General features: G+C 40.4%; 1 protein-coding gene across 1 annotated transcript in view; it reads left to right on the top strand.

Annotated features, from left to right (window-relative positions):
• The window catches only part of LOC136832024 (cryptochrome-1-like), a 368545-nt gene extending 344142 nt beyond the window's left edge, over window positions 1–24403 (top strand). The window contains exon 13 of the mRNA XM_067092517.1: window positions 23049–24403. Coding sequence (XP_066948618.1) covers window positions 23049–23168 — 120 coding nt within the window. The 3' untranslated portion in view covers window positions 23169–24403. The remainder of the gene's footprint in view (window positions 1–23048) is intronic.
• Window positions 24404–24687: the final 284 nt, after the last annotated feature.

Genomic DNA, 24687 nt, shown 5'->3' with positions numbered 1-24687 from the left:
AAAAAATGCTTATAACTGCCAAACACCCTGTACTCTGTAAACTAAAATGCTTATAACTCTCTCTCTTAAAAGTTCACTGCTTAATCTAGTAGTTCAATAAAAAATATACCTTAAAGTATCATACTAAAACAATTTAATATCAATGCAAACAACAGTAAGTAAAGCCCCCCTATTCGCGTTCTCACGATTCGTGGACTCACGTATTCACAGATTTCTCTTTGGAACATATCTACCCATTATTTGCGGAAATTTGCCCATTTTATGTATTTTTTCACTGAGAAATATTCCTAAATATTGGATTTTCATCTCATTTTCATGACTAAATGCACTTTTTGTGATAAAACTATTAAAATACTCAGGTAATGCTTGAGTTACGATAATTCATCTTATGATAATTCGATTTTGCAGTGGGGTAAGCAATTAATACCGATACGACAATATTATTTATAAAATATTTTTAAATTTTGCACGGGCGCAGGCAGCAGTGTAATCAGGCAGTGAGAGAGACCAAATTACAAAAGACAACTTTTCCTCCATCTCTTTATCCCATCTTCTAGATAAAAAAGTAAAAGAGAATGATACAAGTATTGTTAGTAACGTTATACTCTTCGAAAATGCATACAGCCATAAACAACCGACCAAGAAACTGTTGTTTTGCTTATAACCGAATCGGATAACAACAGCCGTTTACCTGTATTTCAACCATCATACGGTAATAAACAGTTATGGCACAAATGATGTTAAGTAGAATTGGACTGATATATTTTTACATTATACCCTCATTTGGTATGGATAAAAGATCAAGGAAATATACTGCTAAATTTAAGCTGCAAGTTGTAGCTGAAGCTGAGAAAGCAATGTTCAAGCTGCTAATGACTATACTGTAAATTATCGTGCATCGGCAACATGGATGAAACTCGATCGTAATTAAAATGGGAGAGAAAGTATTTTAATCAGAACTACTGGGCATGAAAGAACACATTACAGTACTGTTATTTTTACGCCGATAAATGATAAACACGTAAAGCTCGTATTATGATGAAATCAAGTGAAAATAGCAAACGGAAACTTGAATTTTTTTACACAAAACAAACGCCCCCAAACAGTCATCATCAGTCATCATCTATTAACGAAAATAATAGATAAAGTAATTTCACAACGAGACGTATTTCGACTTAAATACACTTCGTATAACGAAAAATAACCTCGCCCCTTATAAATAAAGTATCCAGACTCTAGAGATTCATTTACGCAAACTAGAAGCAAGAGAAGTGCTCTGAACTGAGTTAAATGCCGCGAAATAAACACCGCATAAACATTTCCAAACCAAAACATTGATGATTGCTATGATTGCAATTTATAATACAAAAGCAATGTAAACAATATTATTGGATAGAGTGAATTAAGGCATAACATTTTAAAAGATCCATGGAAAAGTTGCATATTCGTTATATTGACGTTTATACAATACGATATGCAAATATAGAGTACAGTATAATGTAGGCTACGCTACCGAGTATGTATACAATATACCATAGTGTAGGCTAAGCTAATTCTTGTTCGTTATTCAATTTCTCTTTGTATTGAATTATCATAAGTCACTTTGCATGAACCTCCAGAATTAGCTGACATTAATAATTACTATATTCTGTATGTTAAAGTTAAGTATACCTTAGTTTTACCAGACCACTGAGCTGATTAACAGCTCTCCTAGGGCTGGCCCGAAGGATTAGACTTATTTTACGTGGCTAAGAACCAATTGGTTACTTAGCAACGGGACCTACAGCTTATTGTGGAATCCGAACCATTATAGCGAGAAATGAATTTCTATCACCAGAAATCAATTCCTCTAACTCTTCATCAGCCGGCCGCGGAATTGAACTCCGCCCATCGAATGACAGTCTGAAGCTCAACCGGTTCGCCATTCTGTATGTAAAAGAGTATATTTTATAGTGTAGGCTAGGCTACCATATATGTATACAGAAGGGTTCTAAGCATTCGCTGGTTTTAGCTGTTCACAAGGGGGGCATGTGGTACGCATCCCCGCAGATACGGGGGGTTTACTGTATACCCCAAACCATCATCCCAAAACACCTTAAGCCATCTTAGATTAGTACCCTTTACAACTGTTACTCTTATGCATATGCACCCTTAAAATGGTTACAACAATGATTTACTAATTTTAAAATATTAATATTAATGTAAACACTGCAAAATATCTATAAAATGTTTAATACAAATTAAATAAACCTTTAAAACAAATTAAATCTGTCTTACAGAATGTTTGACAGCTAACCAAGTTACCCTTGTATACATAAGCATAGCCATTTTCTCTCACAATATTAAAGTCCTCCGGTTTTCTTTATATATTGGTAAAAACAATTAAAATTATCACTAATTAGCTTATTTCTCAGAGCAATACTGTTTATTCACTAATTACTGTATCTTTTCAGATTGTGTTTGTGACTTAATACAGATTTTTATAATAAAAATAATTTACAGTGTACTTACACTGTAGTAATGTTATATACAAAATTTGCGAATAAGTGAAAGTTCCCTTGCAGAAAAGTGGATACAGTAATGTGTTCCACAAAAATCCATGACAAAATGAAGTCTAAAAGTGAAGCAGGGAAAAGCCAGGTAGCACTGTACCTCAAAGTATACAAAGAATGGATTCACTAAAATTTTAGAATTATCACATACTTTCATTAATTGATTGACAGTGAATCTTGAACTCAAAGAACATGCACCAACAGGACAATCCCTATTGTCCTGGAGCCCACATTACTGTAAAAAAGGGATTTTGACAAAGGAAAAATCTATTTCTGAGGAAGGTCCCGTGTCACCCGGTGAAATTCCATTACAGCACGAATTTCTAGGTATAACATTGCTAGATATACCAGAGAAAAAGAGCTTTCAGGAAAGCTGGGGTTACTACCCCCAGTCGAGCGTCTTCTAGGAAGACGTCGGTATAAAGAAGGGTGAGTGAAATACCACTACCACGGAAACCTACTCGAAAGATCTCTCCCTATCAAAATCCCCGGAACAGAGCGGTGAGCCGTTACAGCCCCTACACTCAACACCCGCCAGGACGGCGACACCAGCGCCACCTACCTCATTCCATGCTAGCATTAACCCCAGACTTGGCATGTGCAAGTGGGGGGGGAGTACTAGGTGATCCAGGGAGGGTCACGGGTGACACGGGACCTTCTCAGAAATAGATTTTCCTTTGTCAAAATCCCTTTTCTGAGTCCAGTCCCGTGTCAGCCGGTGAAATAGTGATAGAGAATCATGCCAAGGCTGCAACTACAAGGAAAAAAGGGTAATCTGAAGAAAAAGGCAAAAATTTTACAAAAATAATTTTAATCAAGTAATCTCTTTCATGTAGCAAGAATACTAAAACTAAGGTATACTAAATCTAAGGCACATCAAAAACTTAATACTATGAAACGTGGGGAGGTCCCGGCACGACGGGAAGAAGCCCCAAAAATCTTAAAATTACTTAAAGCAAGGTGAAACATGAAATGTGCATAAAATAATTGCAAATACAACCTTAATACTATACACGTAAACTTAGGCTAAACACGTAAGAGACAAGATCAATGAAAATTAACATATACAGAACATATACATATATCTGGGGTAATGGAGCCAAATAAAAACCGTCCAGTACCCCATAAGAAAAAAAATCATGGCATGTCAGATTACACTTTTCCATCAACAGATACAAGATACATGAATATGAGGAGCCAGGCAGTGAGGTATAATCAACCAGGAGAATAAGCAGAGAAGTAAATGAGGCAGGCGGGCGGGGGAAAGGAAAGGATAAGGATATGATTAGTTAAGGTGGGGAGATGACACTTCCCACAGCTATGGTAGAAAATTTCAGGGCTTCGAGCGATTTTTAAATAGTGGCGTTTAAACACTAGAGGTGATTTCCAACCCAGAAATTTAGATAACTCTGAGAAGTCCATATTATGAAAGTAATTAATGGAAGTAGCAACTGCTCGAATATCATGAACCTTAGAACTGAATCTGGGTTGGCCTGTTTAATGAAATATAGAATTTGTTGTCTTATAGCATTCAGTGAAAGAGTACCACCTTTCTCCCTGATAAAAAGAGGACCCGACTTACTCTGTGGAGTTCTTAAAAGGTAAGATTTAAGTGTATAAACTGGACATAAAGACTGGTCTTGAGGAAGGGGCACCACCTTCCAAGGAGACCACCTGTCCTGTGGGTCTTCGTTCTTAGCTAAAAATCTAGGGTCAGGGGAAAGGAGGACCTCTCCAGACGGGAGGAAGTTCACAAAATTATCACCTCTAGTGAGAGCCGACAGCTCTGAGATTCTAGCACCTGAAGCCAAGCTAATCAAAAATAAAGTCTTCCTTAACAGATCCTGATAAGAGCAATGAAAGTTATCCAACTCTGATGCTAACTTAAGGACGTCATTGAGAAACCACGTAACAGACTGTGGGCGTGATACTGGTCTCAGACGAGCGCATGCTCTGGGGATAGATGAAAAATAGGAATCTGTAAGGTCGATTTTAAAGCCAGAAAGAAATACTTTCTTCAATGCTGACTTGACTGTGGTAATAGTGGCCGAGCAAGGCCTTTCTCAAACAGTGATCTAAAGAAGGAAACTCCTAAATTAGCTGTCATGATTTTGGCTTCAGATGCTTTTAGGAAGGAGGCTAATTTTTTGACTGCTGAGTCATACTGTCTAAGAGTAGAATCTCTTTATCTGATTCTAAAACAGAGTGTTGACAGGGTCAATGTTCGCTCCTTTTTGGGCTGCGAATTTTATAAAGTCCATAAAACTAGGGCATTCTGAATTCTTGAGGAAGCTGACACAGTCTTGGTTTGTACTGTCTGGGTCAGAATGGGCTTGGGAATCCGAAGGCTCCGTAATCCCAGTTCCTGAAGAAGAGGGAACCAATTGCTCTTCGGCCAAAAGGGGCTACTAGGCTGGTTGACCTTTGAATGTCCTGAGTTTGTGTAATACTTTCAGCAGTAAATTTATTGGAGGAACAGATAAATCTTCTCCCAATTGTTCCAATCTACTGTCATGGCGTCTGTGGCGTACGCCTGAGGGTCCAGGTTGGGGGCCACATAACAGGGGAGCTTGAAGTTGCTCTCCGTTGCGAACAGATCCACTTGGAGGCCTGGAACCTGGCGGCAAATCCATTTGAAAGATTCCACGTCCAGGGACCACTCCGTCTCCAACGGAGTAGCCCTGGACAGGGAATCCGCCACCACGTTCCGCACCCCGCTGGGTGGGTGGCTGACAGGTGCCAGCCGTGCTTGTTCGCCAGGAGAAGATAGCAACCATTACTTGGTTTACTCGACCTGATTTGGAGCCGCCCTGTTGATGCAATGAACTACCACTGCGCTGTCCAACACCAGCCTGATATGAATCCGGTTGGGGCGGATTTTCTTCAGAGTTAGAAAGACCGCCATAGCTTCCAGGGTATTTATATGGAACTGCTGAAACATTGTGGACCACGTTCCTTGTACTTTCTGTTTTGGTGAATATCCCCCCAGCCGCTTAGGGAAGCGCGTCTGTGTGAACAAACTAGTGCCGGAGGGGGAAATTGAAGCGGAACTGTTTTGGACAGGCCTCTGACTGAGGTCCAAGGCCGCAGTCTTGTCTTTAAGATTCGAGGAATAGAGGAGACCTTGTCTCTGAGCTTGACATTGGCTCGACTCCGCCACACTCTGTTTATGTCTTTTAATTTCGCTTTAAGAGCAGGTCTGTCACTGAGGCAAACTGAAGAGACCCAAGGACTCTTTCTTGGGATCGGCGGGATGCCGATGGATTTTTGAGGAATCTCCTGGTGAGAGATGCTATCTCTTTCCTCTTGGGAGGCGGGAGAGATAACGTGTGTGAGAGGACAGATCCCACTGGAGACCCAGCCACTGAAACCGGGACTCGGAGTCAGGCGGGACTTCTCTCTGTTCAGTTGAAAACCTAGCGACTCCAGGAAATTGATGACTATGGACGTAGCCTTCTGACACTCGAACTGTTGGTGCCCAAATTATCCAATCGTCCAGGCACGCTGCTAGGGATATCCTCGAGACCGGAGTTGTTGCACTACCGTGTCCGCCAGCTTGGTGAATACCCTGGGCGCAATGTTCAGACCGAAGGGCATGACCCTGAAGGAGTAGGCTTGATTCCCGAGTCTGAAACCGAGGAACTGAGAGAAGTTCCGCGCAATCGGGACGTGATAATAAGCGCCTGAAAGATCGATAGAGGTGGTGGTGACGGCTCCACCGGAAGTAGAGTCCGTACTTGAGCTACCGTAAGCATGCGAAATTTGTCGCATTTTATGTATAGATTTAGACGCGACAGATCCAGGATCACTCTTTGCTGATCGGAGTCTTTTTGGGAACAGTGAATAACCTGCCTTGAAACTTTAGGTGCCTTACTTTCTTTATTGCTCGTTTGTTGAGCAATTCTGTCACGTAATCCTGTAGGATTGATGTGGGTGGCTGGTAAAATCTGGTTAGAGGAGGAGGGTTCTTGATCCAGCTCCATCCTAGTCCTTTGGACACAATGCTGTGTGCCCAAGGGCTGAAGGTCCATTGGTCCCTGAACCAATACAAGCGACCGCCTACCTGTGTTCTCTCAGTGGGAGGGAGCGGGTTTATTCCCCTACCACGTCCAGGTCTTCCCTTGGGGTGGTGTTGGGCTTCCTCTATGAGGGACTTTGCCTCTTCCTCCTTTGCAACCCTATTAAGGCCGTGAAAGTATCCACGGCCCTCATATGTGGGTTGTACGCTGGTGAAGCCACATAAGAGGGTGCAGCTGGTTGGACCAGCACATACTGTTGGGGGTGAGCCTTGGAGGTAGAAGGCTGTGCTACTGCCGAGACCGGGACGGCTTGGACTACCGCCTGATGGTGGGGCCTCTTATGCCTCCTGAAGCGTTTGCCTCCTCTCGCTTGGGGCCGGCCGATTCTGGGGTCTTGCGCCATAGGCAGAAATGCCCCAGCGAGAGCGAGACTCTGATTGGCCCGTGTAGCCTCGGCCATAACGTTTGTGACCTCCTCTTCAGGGAAGAGGTTAGGTCCCCAGATCGAGCTTTTTAACGAGCTTGTTAGGCTCGTGGCGGATAGTAGCATCGGCGAAGATGAACTTCCTGCATTCCAGTCTGGCCATGATAAACTCGAACAAGTCAGACTGGAAGCCAGCTAGCAAGGACTTAGCCAAAACTTGAAAGAATGGCTCGTCCGAGCAGGAGACGGCAGTAGCTTCTGTAAGGCAGACGGAGTTCAAGGACCGGGCTAACTTAATCCGGGCATCAAACTCCGCCTTCAATAAAGATTCCGGCAGCTTGGGGAGCTGCTCACTGAATTGCGTGGAAGCGCAGAAGGGGTCCAGCTTCCCGACAGTGAAAGTGGACGGGGCGTCCACCCAGAACTCATTACTTCCTGGGAATACCAGGGAAGTAGGGTCTGTTTCTCTTAACTGTGGTAACGGATTACCATCAAAGCACGCCGGGCCGTAGCCAGAGCGACTTTGTCCAAGCAAGGGTGGGTAGATTGTCTCCCAGGGCGAACATTGTAAAGTTGCCCTTGAAAGGAGTCAACTTCAGTGTTATCTGCCTGCCACTCCGTCAGAGTGCGCAGAAGAGCCGACTGAGCTTGGTCCCTAGGGACGATGACAGTCTCCTAGGAACCTTATCTGACCGAATCCAAGCTTCCTCTGTAAAACCTGGGCAGGAGATCGGGGGGGAAGAACTCCAATTCCTCCAACCGTCTCGTGCCAAGACCTTCAACTGTCAGCTTGCCATCATGTTGGATGGCCCGGAGTGCGGCGCCAAGGGTTACCGACATCGAACGCGGGAGGTCCGCAGTGTCGGGGATAACATACTGTGGTTCGGCTGGGGTGGTGAGCCATTTCCGCCAGTATGTTATCATGACTGGCCAACTTCTCAGAGATTTTATTAAATCTCGATCTAGGTCCTCTGTAAACCTCTTATAAAGTTGATTTGCAAAGGCCTCTGCGTCAAAAGCAGGTTGGCGAGGAGGGCTTGGTTTTGCAGCCCTCTTACTCGCGCCTTTGCCGGAGGAACCAGACTTGCTCCCGGAGGCTACAGGTCCTGAAACCTTAGCCTTCGACGGGGGGAAGGGCGATGCCTTCTTGGAAGTCGAGGACTTGTAGCCCTTCGCCTTCCATGAAGTCTTCAACTTCAACTTGGGGATAGCAGACGGAGCTCTATCACCCAAGGAGGAAGACTTCACGAAACCTGCAAAAGAAGAGACGGATGAAGCAGGGGAGTCAAACAGAGGGGGCCGCCCCAACAACCTCACCACCTCACCACTTACCACCTGGTCCTGCTCTGTGTTCATCGGTTCCAGGTTAAGATCCAAGGCGGCTACATCCTCCGAGACCTCAGCGTAGAGGATATCCACTTGGGGTGGCTGGGTCTCATCCCGGATTTGCTGGATGATAGGGGTGGCAAGATCTTCAGGCACTGCGGCCGCCACCCGTGCGCCGGGTAGAGCAAGTCCTCAACCTGGCGTCGAGGACGTAGGGGCTTCCCGACGGAACATTCCTGCCAAACCCAGCCACCCAGGCCCGGAGGGATTCCAAGGCAGACTTCTTGGAAGTTTCGTCCGCCTGTAAGAAAACCAACAATTAGCTAAGAACGAAAAACCAGTCCGGGAACCTCATAAACAATATACAATATGAGGAGCATAAAGCGGAAGAAAAAGACTGTCACTTACCGACTCATCCTGGACGGTTGTGCAGAGAGCGAAGCAAACCTCACAACCATCGGGTGCCAAACAACCAGGTCATCAAGTCGGACCGCACAACCAGCGTGGGTCCGACATACTACGTGACCGTGGGGTTGTTGGAGGAGGCGGTACACCCCGGCTCCTCACAGCGAACAGTCTGTAAGTAGAAAAGTACATGAACCTCCCACCCTAAGCAATCTAAAGCCGGCAAGGCCGGGAAACTCAACTACAACCGGAATACTCCGGCGGAGAAGAACTCCCTTATCATAAACTGGGCCAAAAAGCTCTAAATTACACAGAGTTGAAGGTAAAAGCTTTCAGACCCCGGAGTACTCCGGGGAATGAAGGAAAGAGAAACCAGGAACTAACCATAAGGGCTGCCAGTAAAAATAACGGCGGAGCCCCCGGGTGTAGGACCGGACTCACGTATATAACATAAAGGAGAGTACTCCTGTAGATAAACAGACTTATCTAAATAACAGACAAAAATAATAACAATAACAAGTGATGGTAAATACTCCGGAGACCGGAGGGATCCGCTCCCCTTATATAATGAATATCCTTCCGCCCTTACTTCCCCGCCGGAGAAACAAGACGGGCAAAATGCTCGTATGTTCATAACATAAGCCGGAGCAATTATATTTTACCGTATCTACGTAACCCGACGGGGAGACGAGAGGTATGGATAGTGACTCGAACACGTTCGAGTAAACGAACCACCAACCCCAATACAGCGATGCTAGGGACGATATGGGAGGGAGCGAATCCCTCTACCAACAGGAGGAGTCCCTGAACTCGGAGAAAACGCCATCTAGCGTCACCCGCGCGAGTAGAGCAAGGCTGGAGAGGGGAGGGGGAGGAGTAGGCTACCAGGAAGGGAACAGGAGACAGGGAGAAACATATCACCCGCTCAACTGCATCCATACCTCCAAGAAAATGAAACTTGGGAGGGTAGTCTACTACTGGAAGCTACGCAACCCGAAGCCCGACTCCTACCTAGGCGAAGCCTAATATGGACCTAACCTAGTATAGGCTAGGAAAAAGGGAGGAGTGCAGAAGGGAGGGGGAAGCAACAGGGAGAGAAATTTTGTGCCGAGAACCAACCGGGATCGAGAAGGGCGGGCAAGGAGGCGACTAGCCTAGAGGAAACACATCCAAAGAACTCGATTCCCCCCAAATGGAGGAAGAGAACTAAGGGGCTCACTCTGCCCACCGAAAAACGACCCCGGAGGAAACAGCAACCAAAACTCCTTCAACCTGATCTCCACACCCAGGGCAAGGGGATGGAAGCAAACAAGCCTACTCCACAAAATAACCATCACACATAAAGAATGGAACCAAAATGTGCTCAATAGGGAGCGTAGCCTACCTCGGGAAGCGGTTAGATCTGAGGCTGCCGCCACCACACAGAGGTAAACCACAAAAATAAATTAAATAAAAAAATAAAAATAAAATAAAAAGAGAGCACCATCTCCAAGCATAAAATAATTAGCCTACTTGAGACCAAAAATACACAGGAACCCAACCTGGGGTACCTGGACGGGCATCACCCTAACAAAGGCCGAGTAGGCCAATGAAATGTAATTCATAAACAAAAAGGGGGAGCCACCGCAAGGAACCACCAGGAAGGGAACCAAGGGGTCAAAATCTATCTATAACGACGAGAGACAACTCCAACTGAAAAGAACTGAAGGAGTCGCCTCGTGATCGACATGGCTGGCGGGGACGCCGTGTGGCGCCATAATAAGATCTCAATATTTATGAAAATACGAGACCGTAACAGCCAAAAAATAGAACAAAACCCCACAAGAAGATGGTACTTAACTTAGAGATGGTAAAGCTGCTCGATGCCATCAGAGATGCGAGAAAATCCAAATAAAAGAGAGACGAGCACACAAAAAGAAACGGTGCAGTCACGTGCTAGAAAATGGAATGAGGTAGGTGGCGCTGGTGTCGCCGGCCCTGGCGGGTGTTGAGTGTAGGGGCTGTAACGGCTCACCGCTCTGTTCCGGGATTTTGATAGGGAGAGATCTTTCGAGTAGGTTTCCGTGGTAGTGGTATTTCACTCACCCTTCTTTATACCGACGTCTTCCTAGAAGGCGCTCGACTGGGGGTAGTAACCCCAGCTTTCCTGAAAGCTCTTTTTCTCTGGTATATCTAGCAATGTTATACCTAGAAATTCGTGCTGTAATGGAATTTCACCGGCTGACACGGGACTGGACTCAGAAAACAGAAAAAAGCCTACTGAAGTTCGAACACAGTATCACCAACAAAACACATCAAATTCTTACTGTTACAGATTAACATAGACTGCCAAATTCCATTGCTACAAATTGGTATCAGAACATCAGATTTCATTGTCATCAACTAATTACCAAAGTCTGCTGTCATCACTCATTTTTGAAAACCGACTGCATAACAAAGTCCACTGCCACCAACAAAATGCTAAACAAAAACACTTTTCATTGGCTGGAGTTTCCAGGAGGGGTGACAGAGGCTGGAGGGAATTGGTGTTGGATTGAGATGACAACTAACCATACCAAGGCTGGGCTTTAACTCTCCCTTAGTTACGCAATTAATTCCTGTGAGGGCGTAGTTTGGGGCTTCACAAACCCCTCAGCTACAATAAAAAAAACCTGATATAACTCTCGGAGTAAAGTGAAGGTTAAACATTGTTCAGAAATAATTGTAGAAAATTGCTATAATAAAAATTAACACTTCAAGTTTTCTTGTTGCTAACCATCGTAATATGGAAGTACTTGAATGCTCCACAACATATTTCTTCTTAATAGTTTCACTGCATATTTAAAAATAATGTCAGGTTCAGAAGTGAAATGGGGTTTCTTCAGTCTTTTGCCCTGTGTACTTTTGTCTGCAATTCCCATCTAGCCTAGGCTCTATGTATCCCCCCTTTTTTGTGATTTCATCGTCATCATGCAGATCTTCGTCCTATTTCCATATTGCTACTTTTCCAGCTAACTGTTCCTAATCCCTTCTCATCACTTGTCCAAACCATATCAATCTTTGAGATTCTGGTATTTTTTCCAGCCAGTATAACCTCTGTCTGCTAAGATGCTGTGAATCTTGGTTTTCTATAGTCACACCTTTTCAGATCTTTTTTTAAATTTTTGTCCGTTCCCATTGTTGTTGCATAGATTAGTACAAGCTTTATGCGTACGCTAAAGTTTGTGCTATGATAGACTCTGTCAGTAGTTGAGCTGTCTCTTTCCACTTCATCCTCTGTGTTCCCACTCCTTTTCTTACGCCCTCTCAGTAGCCTGCTTCATAGTTCTTTACAAATTGAAAATTCACACTTACAGACTAAGAATTCTTAAGGAAAATTCTAAAAACAATTATGTAAGATTACAAAGATCTACAAATTAATAAAAAAAATATTAGAAGCATTTCAATACAGTATTTATATTTGTTTGAATTTCTTTTATATAAAAGATTCTAATAAAATTTAATTTGTTTCAAGTATAATTTTTCATTAAATGCTGAAATCTGATGAACTTAACTATTAATTACTAGTGCCAAGGCATTGTTTCCATACAGAAAGCTGAAGGAGCTTTTTGTGCTTAAAAGTTGTGGTAAATGATAGTCTTTGTTAAACTACCTAGGTCTTTGAAACTGCTTTTTGAACTAAAATTTTAATTTGAATGAAGTGAAATTTCCTAAGTGAATACAATTTCTGAGTTTGTTAAACAATATTACCATTATAGTTTGTGTTTTAGAGCTTCTAGGCTATCTGTAATTACAACACTGTATGTTGCTATCTGTAAATAACTTTTTTCTTCAAAGAAACTGTAGTAATATTAATAATACTACGTAATTGGAGTACAGTAATCCCTCAGTGAGAGAGAGAGAGGGGGAGGTATGTTCACATCAAAACCTAAGCACAGTAATGCACTTTCCACTTTTTATTTATATTATATGCCACAGTATTCTCGTTTATATTTTTCTGAGTTTTCTCGGTTTTTATTCTTACAAACCAAAATATAAATGCAATCATGTGAATAGGATACAAGAGAGCGAGAGAGAAACAGCTGAGTTGAAATATCAAGTGGTAAAATAGTCTCTTGTGTACTGTTATGATATTTGAGATATTCATACTTAAAATCAACTCAACTTGTAATGAAATATGGTACAGTAAACTAAGCCAAAAAAGAAAAAAGAAGAAAAATGGCAACATGTATGCATTTACTAATTCCGTGGCGTGGGTAAGCTTGCTACAACATGTTTCCTTTTGTGTTCCCTACATATGAAACTCAGATTTTAAATATTTTTACTGTGATTTGAGATGAAACATCAGCAGTGATGAAATATTCTCTTGTGTACTGTTATGGTTGATAATCATATGACTATAGGAATACTAAATCAGATAAAGTAAAGAAATATGACCATAGGTACTGCGTGTACCTATGTATACATGCATTTAATGGTGGTGAAATTATTATTACATTTATTATATGTACAGTATTACATTTCATTAAGGGAAATGAACTTTATCATGTACAGTACTTTATATCTAATATATATTTTGACTCTGAGCAACTAACAGGACACTAAGTGACACATGACGAGTTCTCTAAAGTATGAAAATCAACTTGTGAGCACGTGAAATGTAGAGAGAGAATGCACATTTGAAAAATATTTTTCGTATTTGACTCAGTTGATAATAAGATCTTGAACCATGTTTTGGAGAGAGGAGGTTTTTAACTGTTACAACAGAACGTAAGTGAAAAAACCTATTTTTGGTATTTTTGGTAGTCGCTGTTGAGTCCTCAAGATTTTTCTAGCCTGGTCTTGTAGCCTGGTATTGTGTCATAATGAAAACACTGTGACACATGATAGGGTGTAATGGACTCAAAGATAAGAGGGCATTTTCCTTTATCTTCAGTGAAGCTGAACCCAGTTTTTCCTACGCCAAAAAATGCAAGAAGTGACCATTGAGCATGCGCGTCTGCCATCTTGTTTATGACCAGTGCAGGCAAAAGACCAGCTCCATAGTCTCTGCTGGTCAATGTAGGATGATCCCTTGCTCAAATCCCCTACTCAAATCCCAGGGGAGTGGGAGGGTTTTGAGGACTCAATAGCGACTACCAAAAATAGGTTTTTCCTACATCAAAACCTGTTTTTTGGTAGCCTAGTCGCTTGTTTCATCCTCAAGGGGCTTTACAAAAGAAATTGACAGGTGAAAAAAGGCTTAAGCTCTCAAAATTTTAATCCCAAACAACCCAAAGAAAAACATTAATGGTCCGAGGTCAAGCCACAAGTTTCAAGCCCCATTCCTTATTCTAAAAAACCTTTTGGGGTTTTGGTAACAAGAAACGAGAAACTAAACAAGAACTTGGATTTTTAGGGTGAAACAAGCGATATACCTAAGTATGTGGGGTACGATTGTAGTCTTTTCGTATCTTCCCCAGAAATAGTCAGCATACTCACCCGTTAGGAAGACCCCTGGTTTTCTGCTGTTGAGCCTATGGGGTCAGGACTAACCATACCACCTACTGACGTGCAATATAGACGAATTTGTTCGAGCTCATGGCAGTAATGTTTTGAGAACACTGTCTCTGATGTCCACCCTGTACTTTCGGAGACTTCTTGGAAAGAGACATTTCTGAAGAAGGCCAACAACGTACTTACTTTCCTGATGTCATGTGACCTAGGCAAGGAGTGTGGGTTTGCTTTTTTAATGAGGGACACTAAAATTATTCTTAGCCCTTGTAGAGAGAGTGGTTTATTCGCGCTAGGGTGTAGGAAAATCGGATCTTCTGGGATGTTTTCCATGACCTCTAGGTAAACCTTAAGTGCTTGAACTGGGCATAATGTTTTGTCTTCTAAACTGAGTTTTCTTATAAGAATAGATTTCATTCTTAAAGGACCCTCATTCTTGGCCAGGAATGATGGTCCTGGGGACAATAATAAATGATTGATTATCAGCATTTTGTGTGATATATTGTCCCTGTCCCAGAGCCCAGTTCACTAATACAAGCTCCTGATGTTAATGCAATCAGTAAGATTGCCTTTTGTAGTTTGTGATTTACGGTTGTATTGGGTCCGCTGAATTGAGAGGTAGATAGAAGTTCAAGTACCTTGTTCAGGGACCAAGTAATTGGAAGTCTTTCGGGAGCAGGTCTTTGTAGAGCAAAAGACCGCAGAAGGTAAGTAACAACTTCTATGCTGGAGTCAATCCCGAATCCATAAAGCAGGGGTTCTGCTAATGCTGCCTTGTATGCCATGATTGTTGTAACTGCAAGGCATTTCTCTTCAAAAAGATATATTAGATAATTTAAAAGTGTTCCTGTAGAATTTCAACTGGGCTCTCAGTGTGGATATAATCTAACCATATCTTCCATATGGACTGGTATTGTTGGATAGATGATGTCCGTAATTTTTGCACTAGGTACCTAACAATGTTGGGCGAGTAGTTTTCACGGTAGATAATGTGTAAAAAATCCATACGTGAAGGTCTTGGCTCAGAAAGGGGGATGCATAAACGATTTTCCCTCTTACTTTCTGGGATAGAACAGCGGACGACGGTGGAATTGATCTTTTTGCCCGTTGTTGAAGTGATAGGAACCAATCCTGTTTGGCCAATTTAGGGCTATTAAGTAAGCTGTTCCACTGAAGGTTGGGAGTTTGCTCAAAACCTTTGAAATCTGGGACAATGGAGGAAAAAGATATATTGTCCTCCACTTGTTCCAGTCTTGTAGGAAGACATCTCTTACTATTGCTTGATTGTCCAAGTTCGGAGATAAATATACTGGGAGTTTGTGATTCTCGTATGTGGTGAACAGGTCCACTTCCGGGTATGGAAGCATGTTGGCTATTGTTTGAAAAGAATGGTTGTCCAATATCCACTCTGTTGAGGCTGTTGTTTTCCTTGATAGAGAGTCTGCTATTACATTGAGAGACCCTGTGAGGTGAACTGCAGACAGGTGCCACCTCTTTACTTGTGCCATCGTAAGGATGGCTAGCATTACCATGTTGAGAGGAGGTGAACATGATCCCGATCCCTTGATGCAGGACATTGCAGTCATGTTGTCTAGAACCAACAGAATATATGTCTCTTCTGGAGGTTTGAGTTTTTTGAGAGACAAAAAGACAGCCATCAGTTTCAGGAAGTCAATATGACACCACCTCCCAATGTCCTCCCCCAGCCTGTCAACGAGGCATCTATGTGTATTGTCACTCTTACAGATGGAGGAGTCAGGGTGATGTGTTTCACCAGAGATTCCTTCTGATTCCAAGGCTGAAGTATCTTCCTAACTTTTTGATTCTTTTGGTGAGATCGGTCTCACATCTTTTTTCTTACGTGCGATAGCCAAAATTTGTTAGCTTTTTTCAGTTGCAATCTGAGTATTGGATCTATTACTGATGCAAACTGCAGTAGACCCATCATGTGTTCTAATTGCCGTCTGGAAACTCTGGGCTGCTCTAGGAACCTTTTGAGGTTTTTCCTTATTCTGTTCTGAGTTTTGATGGGGAGAGACAACTGGCAATGAAGAGTATTCCAACACATTCCCAACCACTGATACTGTCTGCTGGGCATGAGGCAGAATTTTTTCCAATTTATTATAAAACCTTTTTGACAGGAGCAATATGTAATGTGTTCTGAAAGTAGCACACTTCAGGAATAAAATGGTTAAAAAACCACTCGCTGAAAACTTCACTACTGAACCATGTGTTTTTCGTGTTATCAAAAATCACAGGTAGCACATTCACACAGTCCTTGAGACACCGTGGCTTCAGTTGGTGAATACCTGAAGCATTTTCCCCAAGCAAAGCAGAGAATTTGTCTTTGCCAGTTTTCTTCCCAGGAACTATATTCTCACTCATAGATGCCTGGGTATTAGTTGGGGGCGAGTGCCAAAACAAAGAAGTGTCATTAGCATTGTAAATCTGACGTAGGTGCTCCAGTTGCAATTTGGAATATATCGGCTCTAGTATAAAGAATCTTACGTGTCAAGTCAACCAACACAGAGCTGTGTGTTCACGAACAGGTGTACCACTGGTAATACCTCTACAGTCAGCAATAAGAGATCACTGTCGAAGTCTGTCACATAACTAAACAGAGAGGACTTTAAAATATTGACAAAAGTCCAGGAATGAACAAGAACTCAGAATGTTAGAATCTATATTGATTAGATGAAATAAGCCAGCTTTAAACCTTGATGGCAGTTAATTTCCTTTTGCACATAATGCAAATACGTTTTATATCATCATGTCCTAGTCTTAATTTTTAGACCTTTATTGTATTTTGTAATTTTAATATTGTATATACTTTTATGATACCCATGTCTTTTGCTCATTTCAGCTGATTTTTCAATAATTTTAATATTGTATATACTTTTACGATACCCATGTCTTGCTCATTTCAGCTGATTTTTCAAAACGGTACCAGATTTGTACCGAAACATCAAAAATAGAGTTAAAAATATGCTTTGGGTGTTCTATCTAAAATTCATCAGTATACTGAGATTCCCAAAGTCTACCCCAGTGATGATTATATTTTTTTAACATTTTTTTTCTGTGAGATTCATGTACACTGAAGTCCCATGCATCTACTGTGATTTTTTTATTATATATATATATATATATATATATATATATATATATATATATATATATATATATATATATATATATATATATATATATATATAGGCAGTCCTCGGTTTATGATGGGGTTCTGTTTCTATGCCTATTTATGATGTTCCGTTTCTATGTAAGCTGAAAATTGTTGTAAGCCGAAAAATCGTTGAAAAATGTAAAAAATTCCTCTTCCTGTACCTCTAATGCTTTGGGTGCATTGGAAACGATGTAAACAGCATTTTTATTAAGTTTTTCATCAAAAAACCTCCAAATTTTGATTATTCTGCCATTTTGTGACCATATTTCTTCCATCGGATCAGTGTCGTAAGTGTCATAACCCTGGAACGTGTTGTAAACTGGGAAATAATTTCTGATGAATATATTTGAAAAGCGTCGTAGCCTCAAAACATCATAAGCTGGACCTGTCGTAACCCGGGGACTGCCTGTATACATACATACATACATATATATTGTGTTGAGCCTGCAGGAGAGTGTTGAAACTGGATAATTGATGGACCGATTTTATATTGGTACCTGGGGATTCTAATTTTCCTAATGCAGTTGAGAGGGGAATGACTGTAAGTTGATGCACCACAAATTACGATATGTGTCACTCATAATCTCTAATGAAATCATGAGAAAACACCTTCACTTTAATTTTTACAAGTAATCATAACTCCTAAGGAACATCTCAGGGCAACGCTTATCTCTCTGATCATCAACTAATAGTATGTGGCACTAAATATAATGTTCAACTGAATGTCATGCACACCACCACATAGAGTGCCTCTTTTCAATCCTTGATTTCAGCATCCACAAGGTTGAAATCAAGCTCTTCTTGTTGCTGAGCAACTGCAATCCTTCAAATTAATACATCAGAAAGGCCCTAGATATAAGAGTCTGTCAGGCAGGACAACTTACATAATTCCGAGAGACTGGTGAGTTTTATTTCAGAGAGCGAAATGCCACTGAACTTGAGCAGAGTGCCTAAGATAACAGCTGAAATCTGCAGGAAGAACAAAGTATACCAAATTCTCTGAAGGCTGAAAACCAAGCTGAGGAAAACAAGGCAGCAAAGAATATATGAAATAACCCAAAGTTGTTCTCGTGTGCACACAAATATTGAAAAGAGAAAGTGGAACTGGCCCTCTCAAAGTCGATGAATTGTTGATCACACCAGAACAGATTTACAGCTGCCTACCAGAGCAGTAGTTTTCCATATAATCAGCCAGAGACCCAAATGACAAGGTAGAGGACTCAACTGTATTCTTTGACCAAAGTGACAATCTCCATTTGCTACAAGATAATGACCATATGGAAGATATGATTGAAAAGGAAATTGGCTCTCTTCAAATTAACTGTGTAGCTTGACTAGACCACTTCCTGGAATTGCTGTTAAAATCATACAAAAATTAACTGAGGAAACCTTTTCATCTCCTTTGGCAAGAATCGTCAACAAATGATGACATTGCAAAAATTCATCATGCATGCAATCACTTGTCCAGCACTAAATCCAGACAGCAAAAGCTCTTCTGAAACCATACCTAAGATAACACTAAAACTTCACCCTCTAAAACTCTTTTGAGAAAATCCTAAGGATTTTTTCAATCTCCTCCCTACTAACCAGTATGACTACACAGGAGATCTGTGGTATAACAGATAGTCACCCAGATAGTCAATAACTAGAATTCTAGAACTGGACAGTGAAATTGACATTTTTATATTGGGTTTACCAAAACCTTAGACAAAGGTGACAACTTCTTACTATGCATTAAGCTCAAAGAACAATGGACAGGTGGACATGTAGGGACCTAGCTACATAATTTTCTCATATTTTGAAAGCTCCAAGTATCAGCCAATGTAGCAGTATCCAAACCAGCCCAAGTCATATCAGGTTTCCTGTGAGGAACTGTTCTGGCTCTCTCTATTTTGATTTGCAGTATTGACAACACCCTACATAACTCATTTGCATCTTTATTTGCCAGTCATTCCCATGTCTCCACTTTTCAGACTGAACATTTTCAGATTGAACTGTATAATTTAGTCTATCCATGAGTGCAAGTTAACAAAGAATCTTTAACAGTGATGAATTCAAGCGCATACACTGGTAAAAAAACTAGAAATTTCAGTCATGATCTTGACCCAGGTGGAAGTTCCAACATTATGACGAATCACCAACTAAAGGGTTTGGAAATCATCATTTGGATGACTTAACATGGTTGACTTGACAGAATCATGGCAATCTGTCATAACAATCAGCATGGATACTAAGAATGTTGCAGAAAGAGATTTCAACACCATTCACATACTATGGATGACTTTGATCAGACCTGCCATAGACTGTTGCATCCTAGTATGGTCCTTCCTCCCACCCAACAAACTAAGGAAAAATTGGCAGGCTGGAGGCCATACTAAGTAATTTCTCAGAAAAGGTTGAGAATTTGCATGACCTTCCTTACTTTGCTGGTCTGAAGATAGTGAAACCATGCAGCATTAAGTGTAACTATGAACACCATACAATTCTGTATATCTACAAAACCAAAGGGACCTTTGTCCTAAATCTACCATTACAACCAAAAACCTTTGCCCTTCACTTCCAATCTAGTGCCAGTGTCAGATGCTTCTACCTCAACCTAATATCATAACATAGCTGAGATAGCTTGTACATCATTTGAACTTGTGGCCTCTTAACTTAGTCTGCTTTCTGTCCTCAACCTAATGTCATAACATAGCTGAGATAGCCTGTACATCATTTGAACTCATGGCCTCTTAACTTAGTCTGCTTTCTGTCTCAACTAATACCATAACATAGCTGAGATAGCTTGTACATCATTCATTTGAACTCATGGTCTCTTAACTTAGTCTGCTTTCTATCTCAACCTAATATCATAACAGCTGAGATAGCTTGTACGTCATTTGAACTCATGGCCTCTTAACTTAGTCTGCCTCACCGTATCTCGACAATTAAAAATCTGTTTTTACACAAGTTCCTGGATATACTACCAAATGAGCCAAGATGCAATGCTACAGGTCCCTTCAGCAATCCTAATACAGTACAGGGCATTAACTTGAACTTGATCAGGCACTTTGTATTCAGTCTAGAAGTGAGCTCCAATGTGTTTGTTTACAATAAATGCAATTAAAAGTATCTAAGTCCACATGAGAGGGCCTTGGCAAGGTAGTCCCTCTCCCCAGGTGGGGTGAAGTTGATCTCTATCTCTCTCTCTCTCTCATACCATTAGTGCTTTGCTCTGATCTTTTAACTTTCTTGTCATCCCCCTTTCTTGAGAGTTAATATCCTGGTTAGAGGCAGGAAAACATCAAGTCCAAAATAAGAAAGGCATTAATTTCATCTGTCACGGCGTGATTGAAGCAGGCCCTGTTTGAGTCATGTTCCTCTACCCAAATTACCCTTTAGTAATGTATCGGGCATGACCTTTAAACAATAGAAGTATAAATATTGCTATTTGCCATTGAATATTTGGTATAAGATCTTGTTGTATTAATGAGCCCTTATAATGAACTGTACAGATTTAAATATCAAAATCCGTTTCATGCGGCTTCTTCAATACTTTTATGTTAGAATGTAGCTTCCAGTCTTTATTAAAAAATATCTTGGTGTCTAGCAAAGCTCTGTACAGGTTCTGGATGAAGAGCCACCAGACTAAATTCAGTTAAGAAGCCTCCCCAGTTATTACACATACAGTCAGTACTTTCAAGTGGCAGCAGTACACTATTTTGCATTACTAGTATGGTAACCTTGTTGATTATGGGATGAACCCTAAAGAATGTCCTAAGCTATTGTTAGTTTAGTAATTAAATGCATCAGTTTCATCATTTGGATAAGTTTCTTCACTTTTATTTTTTAATTTGACTGGATGATTGAGTGTAATAGAACTATGACACCTGGACCTTAAAACATACAGTGTTGACTCAGACAGTATGAAAACTTTGTTTCACTCCTGGACTCAGACTTGGTGTTGACCCCAGAAGTTGTTGACTATTACATTACTGATGATTATGGCTCTTATTTTATAGTGCCCACAGAAATTTAGTTTTCGTTGAAAGAATATGGAAAAACTGTAGTGTTAGAGGGATAGAAAACTTGATTTTTAAAAATTTTTCTTTTCTTGATGTGTTTGATAGTGTAATGTCAATGTGACCCCCTCTTTACCATGTTTCACTGTGTAATGGATAGTCATTTCTGTAATGTAAACTGTTGCATAATAGGACTTCTTGTGAATCAACCTTGATGAGCCAACCAAAAGCAATTCATATTCTATATTGTGTGAACAAAACAAGCTTGGTGTGAAAGTAAAAGGTACTCAGCAGTTTGTATGATATAGGTAGATGAAGGGATCAATTTCTCTCATAGGCTGTTTTCAATAGCATCTTTTGGTATATGCTCTGATTGCTGTTTATTTTGTACATTTATTTTGATTTTCTTTTGATAATTGATATTGTTATGAACCACTACACGGTTCATCAGGTTCTATCATCAGTTACAGAAGTGGACTTGAATGACTGGCAGAAATCAAGACAACAACGGGGAAAGGGGAGCAACAACACCAGCAAAATAACCTTAAAACTAGTTTATTAACATTACGTAATATACATATTTACAATTGAGTCAAGTCCGGCGTACGTCAATAAATAAATGTACCACATCACACAACCAAAGAGTCAGTCATAAATAACAAAGTTGTAGCAAAATTAGTTACTTTAAAATAAAACGTTACCACAACAGCAAAAAGTAACAAAATACCATATAAAATTGAACAACATTTCAGCTACATCAAACAATAATAAACAATACAGACAGCATAATGACTACAAGTAGCATCAATTAACATAAATAATGGTGTAACCAAAAATACACAAATCATTAAAGCAGCACAAATAACAATTGTAAATACCACATCACTCAATCAGTTCATAAATATCTGTAATAATAATTCACAATCCTCCTACAGTACAAAACTGAACATCTACCCAGAGATGTCAAGACCACTAACAAGGGTCACAGAGGATGACCATCAAAGGTCACAGAGGATGACCATCAAAGGTCATCGAGGATGACCATCAAACTACTGCTGTGAAGTCGTCAAAACCGCCCCGTGACGGCAAACATGAACACATCCACGAAACACAGACGTTCACAGCAGAGTCGATGTGACAGCCAAATTGCTGTCCCAGAGGAATGCCTCCTCTCCACAGATGACTAGGGTTGGTCATCAACTCATCCTCGAGCTCGAACGAAGTTCTTATCCTCAAATGCTGTAGGGGCCAACAGGTAACTACTACCTGCTGTTCAACGAATCCATGCTGCTATGCTGTCTAGACCCTGACTCGATGATTACCCAAACTTGACTAATGCTACCAAAGCGAAGGCAACAGACGTAAACTCTATATGCAAAAAAATAAGCACCACCGGGAGAGGAGTGCACCCACAAGGAAACAGTTGTTCCGAACACAAAACAAGCACTAAGCCTTACAATATATTGTGATGTATGTTTATTTCAAGAATAAAACTTCCAAGCACTTGTAAATTGCTTAAAGGATCTTTATGTGAGCAAAAACCTCCCTGAAAATTCTTGGATAAGAGACATTTTCTTTTAATAGGCAATCCCAACAAAAATAGTTTCTAATAATCTGTATAACTTCTTAAATTTCACAATGATTTTATTACCTGGATGTTTTTTCTTGCAGATGATGGAAGATATAAGTCAGAGAATGAAAGAAGCACCCCCACATTGCTGTCCATCAAATGTGAAAGAGACGAGGTTATTTCTACGCCTCCCCCAGTCTTGTTACCACAATGTGCTGTAGCCTGGGGGCAAAATCACTCATCAGCACTTCACACAAAGCAAACCATTTTCCTTTTAGACCTCAAAAGATTTCTAAGAGAAGTTTTGGATTATGGGATGTCAATATCAATGCATTGAAACCTATTACAGTTTCTGGAACTACCAACCAAAGTGTATCCTTGCCAAATTCATGTTTTTTTAATGTTATATAGTTGCTGGTTTTAATCTGAAAATTTTCTTATTCCTATGATTTCTTTGTGTCATCACAATTGTCATTTCTTTCTCACAATTGTCATTTCTTTCTCTCATGCATTCTGCAAAGATTTTATAGGCTTGACATTTATATAACGTTTTATGTTTGTGGTGTCATAGTTTTCAAATTAATTCATGGTCACTGAGATTTATTAGTAGTATTTAATGTAGCCAAGGACTTGGTCTATTAGAGGGCAGCTGTGAATGAATATTGAATTATTAGATGAGTTCGATGATCATATAAGTAGTAGTGTTCCTAATATAGTGAACCCCCCGTATTCGCTGGGGATGCGTCCCACACACCCCCGCGAATGCTTAAAACCCCTCTAAAAACAATTAGAACTGACCATTTTGATAGCTTAAACCAAGAAAAACCCTGTAAAAATGCTTATACTTGAGTATTTTAATAGTTTTATCACAAAAAGTGCATTTATTCATGAAAATTATATGAAAATACAGTAATTAGTGAATATTTCTCAGTGAAAAATACCGTGAATGGGCGAATTTTCCGTGAAAAATGACTAGATAAGTTCCACAGAGAAACCCGCGAATGCGTGAGTCCGTGAACCATGAGAACACGAATACAGGGGGTTTACTGTAGCCATAATTTTCCTTTAATTCTTCTAGATTTAATGTCACAGATGTCAGTTTTTCAAGAAATATGAGTATTCTACAGAAAAAAAAGTATCACATATTGTGGCATTACAAGTATATAGTATTATAATGGAAAAATTAGATGTGAAATTATGTTGTACATTCATGTTCTATGTTATATATATATATATATGGTCCAAAAACTTGGATATTAAGTGTTGCTTTTAAAGATGTCAGAGCAGCAGCAGCTGCTTTATACTGTATAGATAAATAATCTGCCAAGATTTATGTGTAAATTATCTCATGTTGATAGTAACATAGATAATTATTTCACTGGGAGTGCAGTATTATTATATTTTATTACTGTGTACTATTATACATGATATTATAAAGTTGTTGAATTAGTCAAAAGGGTCTCATTTCTGAACTCCTAAGGTTGGTGTGATGGATTTGTTTTCAGTCAGTAGGTATAAGTGGAATAAAAGACTAAGTAATGCAGCTGAACCCTGTAGACAGAATCCCTTTTGAGTGGAAGCATTATGCCTTTAAATCGGAAGCAGTTGCATTGTCATTGCTTTCATTTGCCAAATGTGCAAAGATTAAAGGAGACTGAATTACCAAGAACTGTCGATTTATTTGTATATATAATTAACAAGAATTGTTTTATTTTTAGTGTTTAACTGGTTGTTGTAAGT

The sequence above is a fragment of the Macrobrachium rosenbergii genome, chromosome 49 (genome assembly GCF_040412425.1).
Source record: "Macrobrachium rosenbergii isolate ZJJX-2024 chromosome 49, ASM4041242v1, whole genome shotgun sequence".
In the NCBI taxonomy this organism is placed as follows: Eukaryota; Metazoa; Arthropoda; class Malacostraca; order Decapoda; family Palaemonidae; genus Macrobrachium; species Macrobrachium rosenbergii.
Note: the sequence above shows the minus strand (reverse complement) of the source record. Positions and strands in the feature narration are given on the sequence as shown.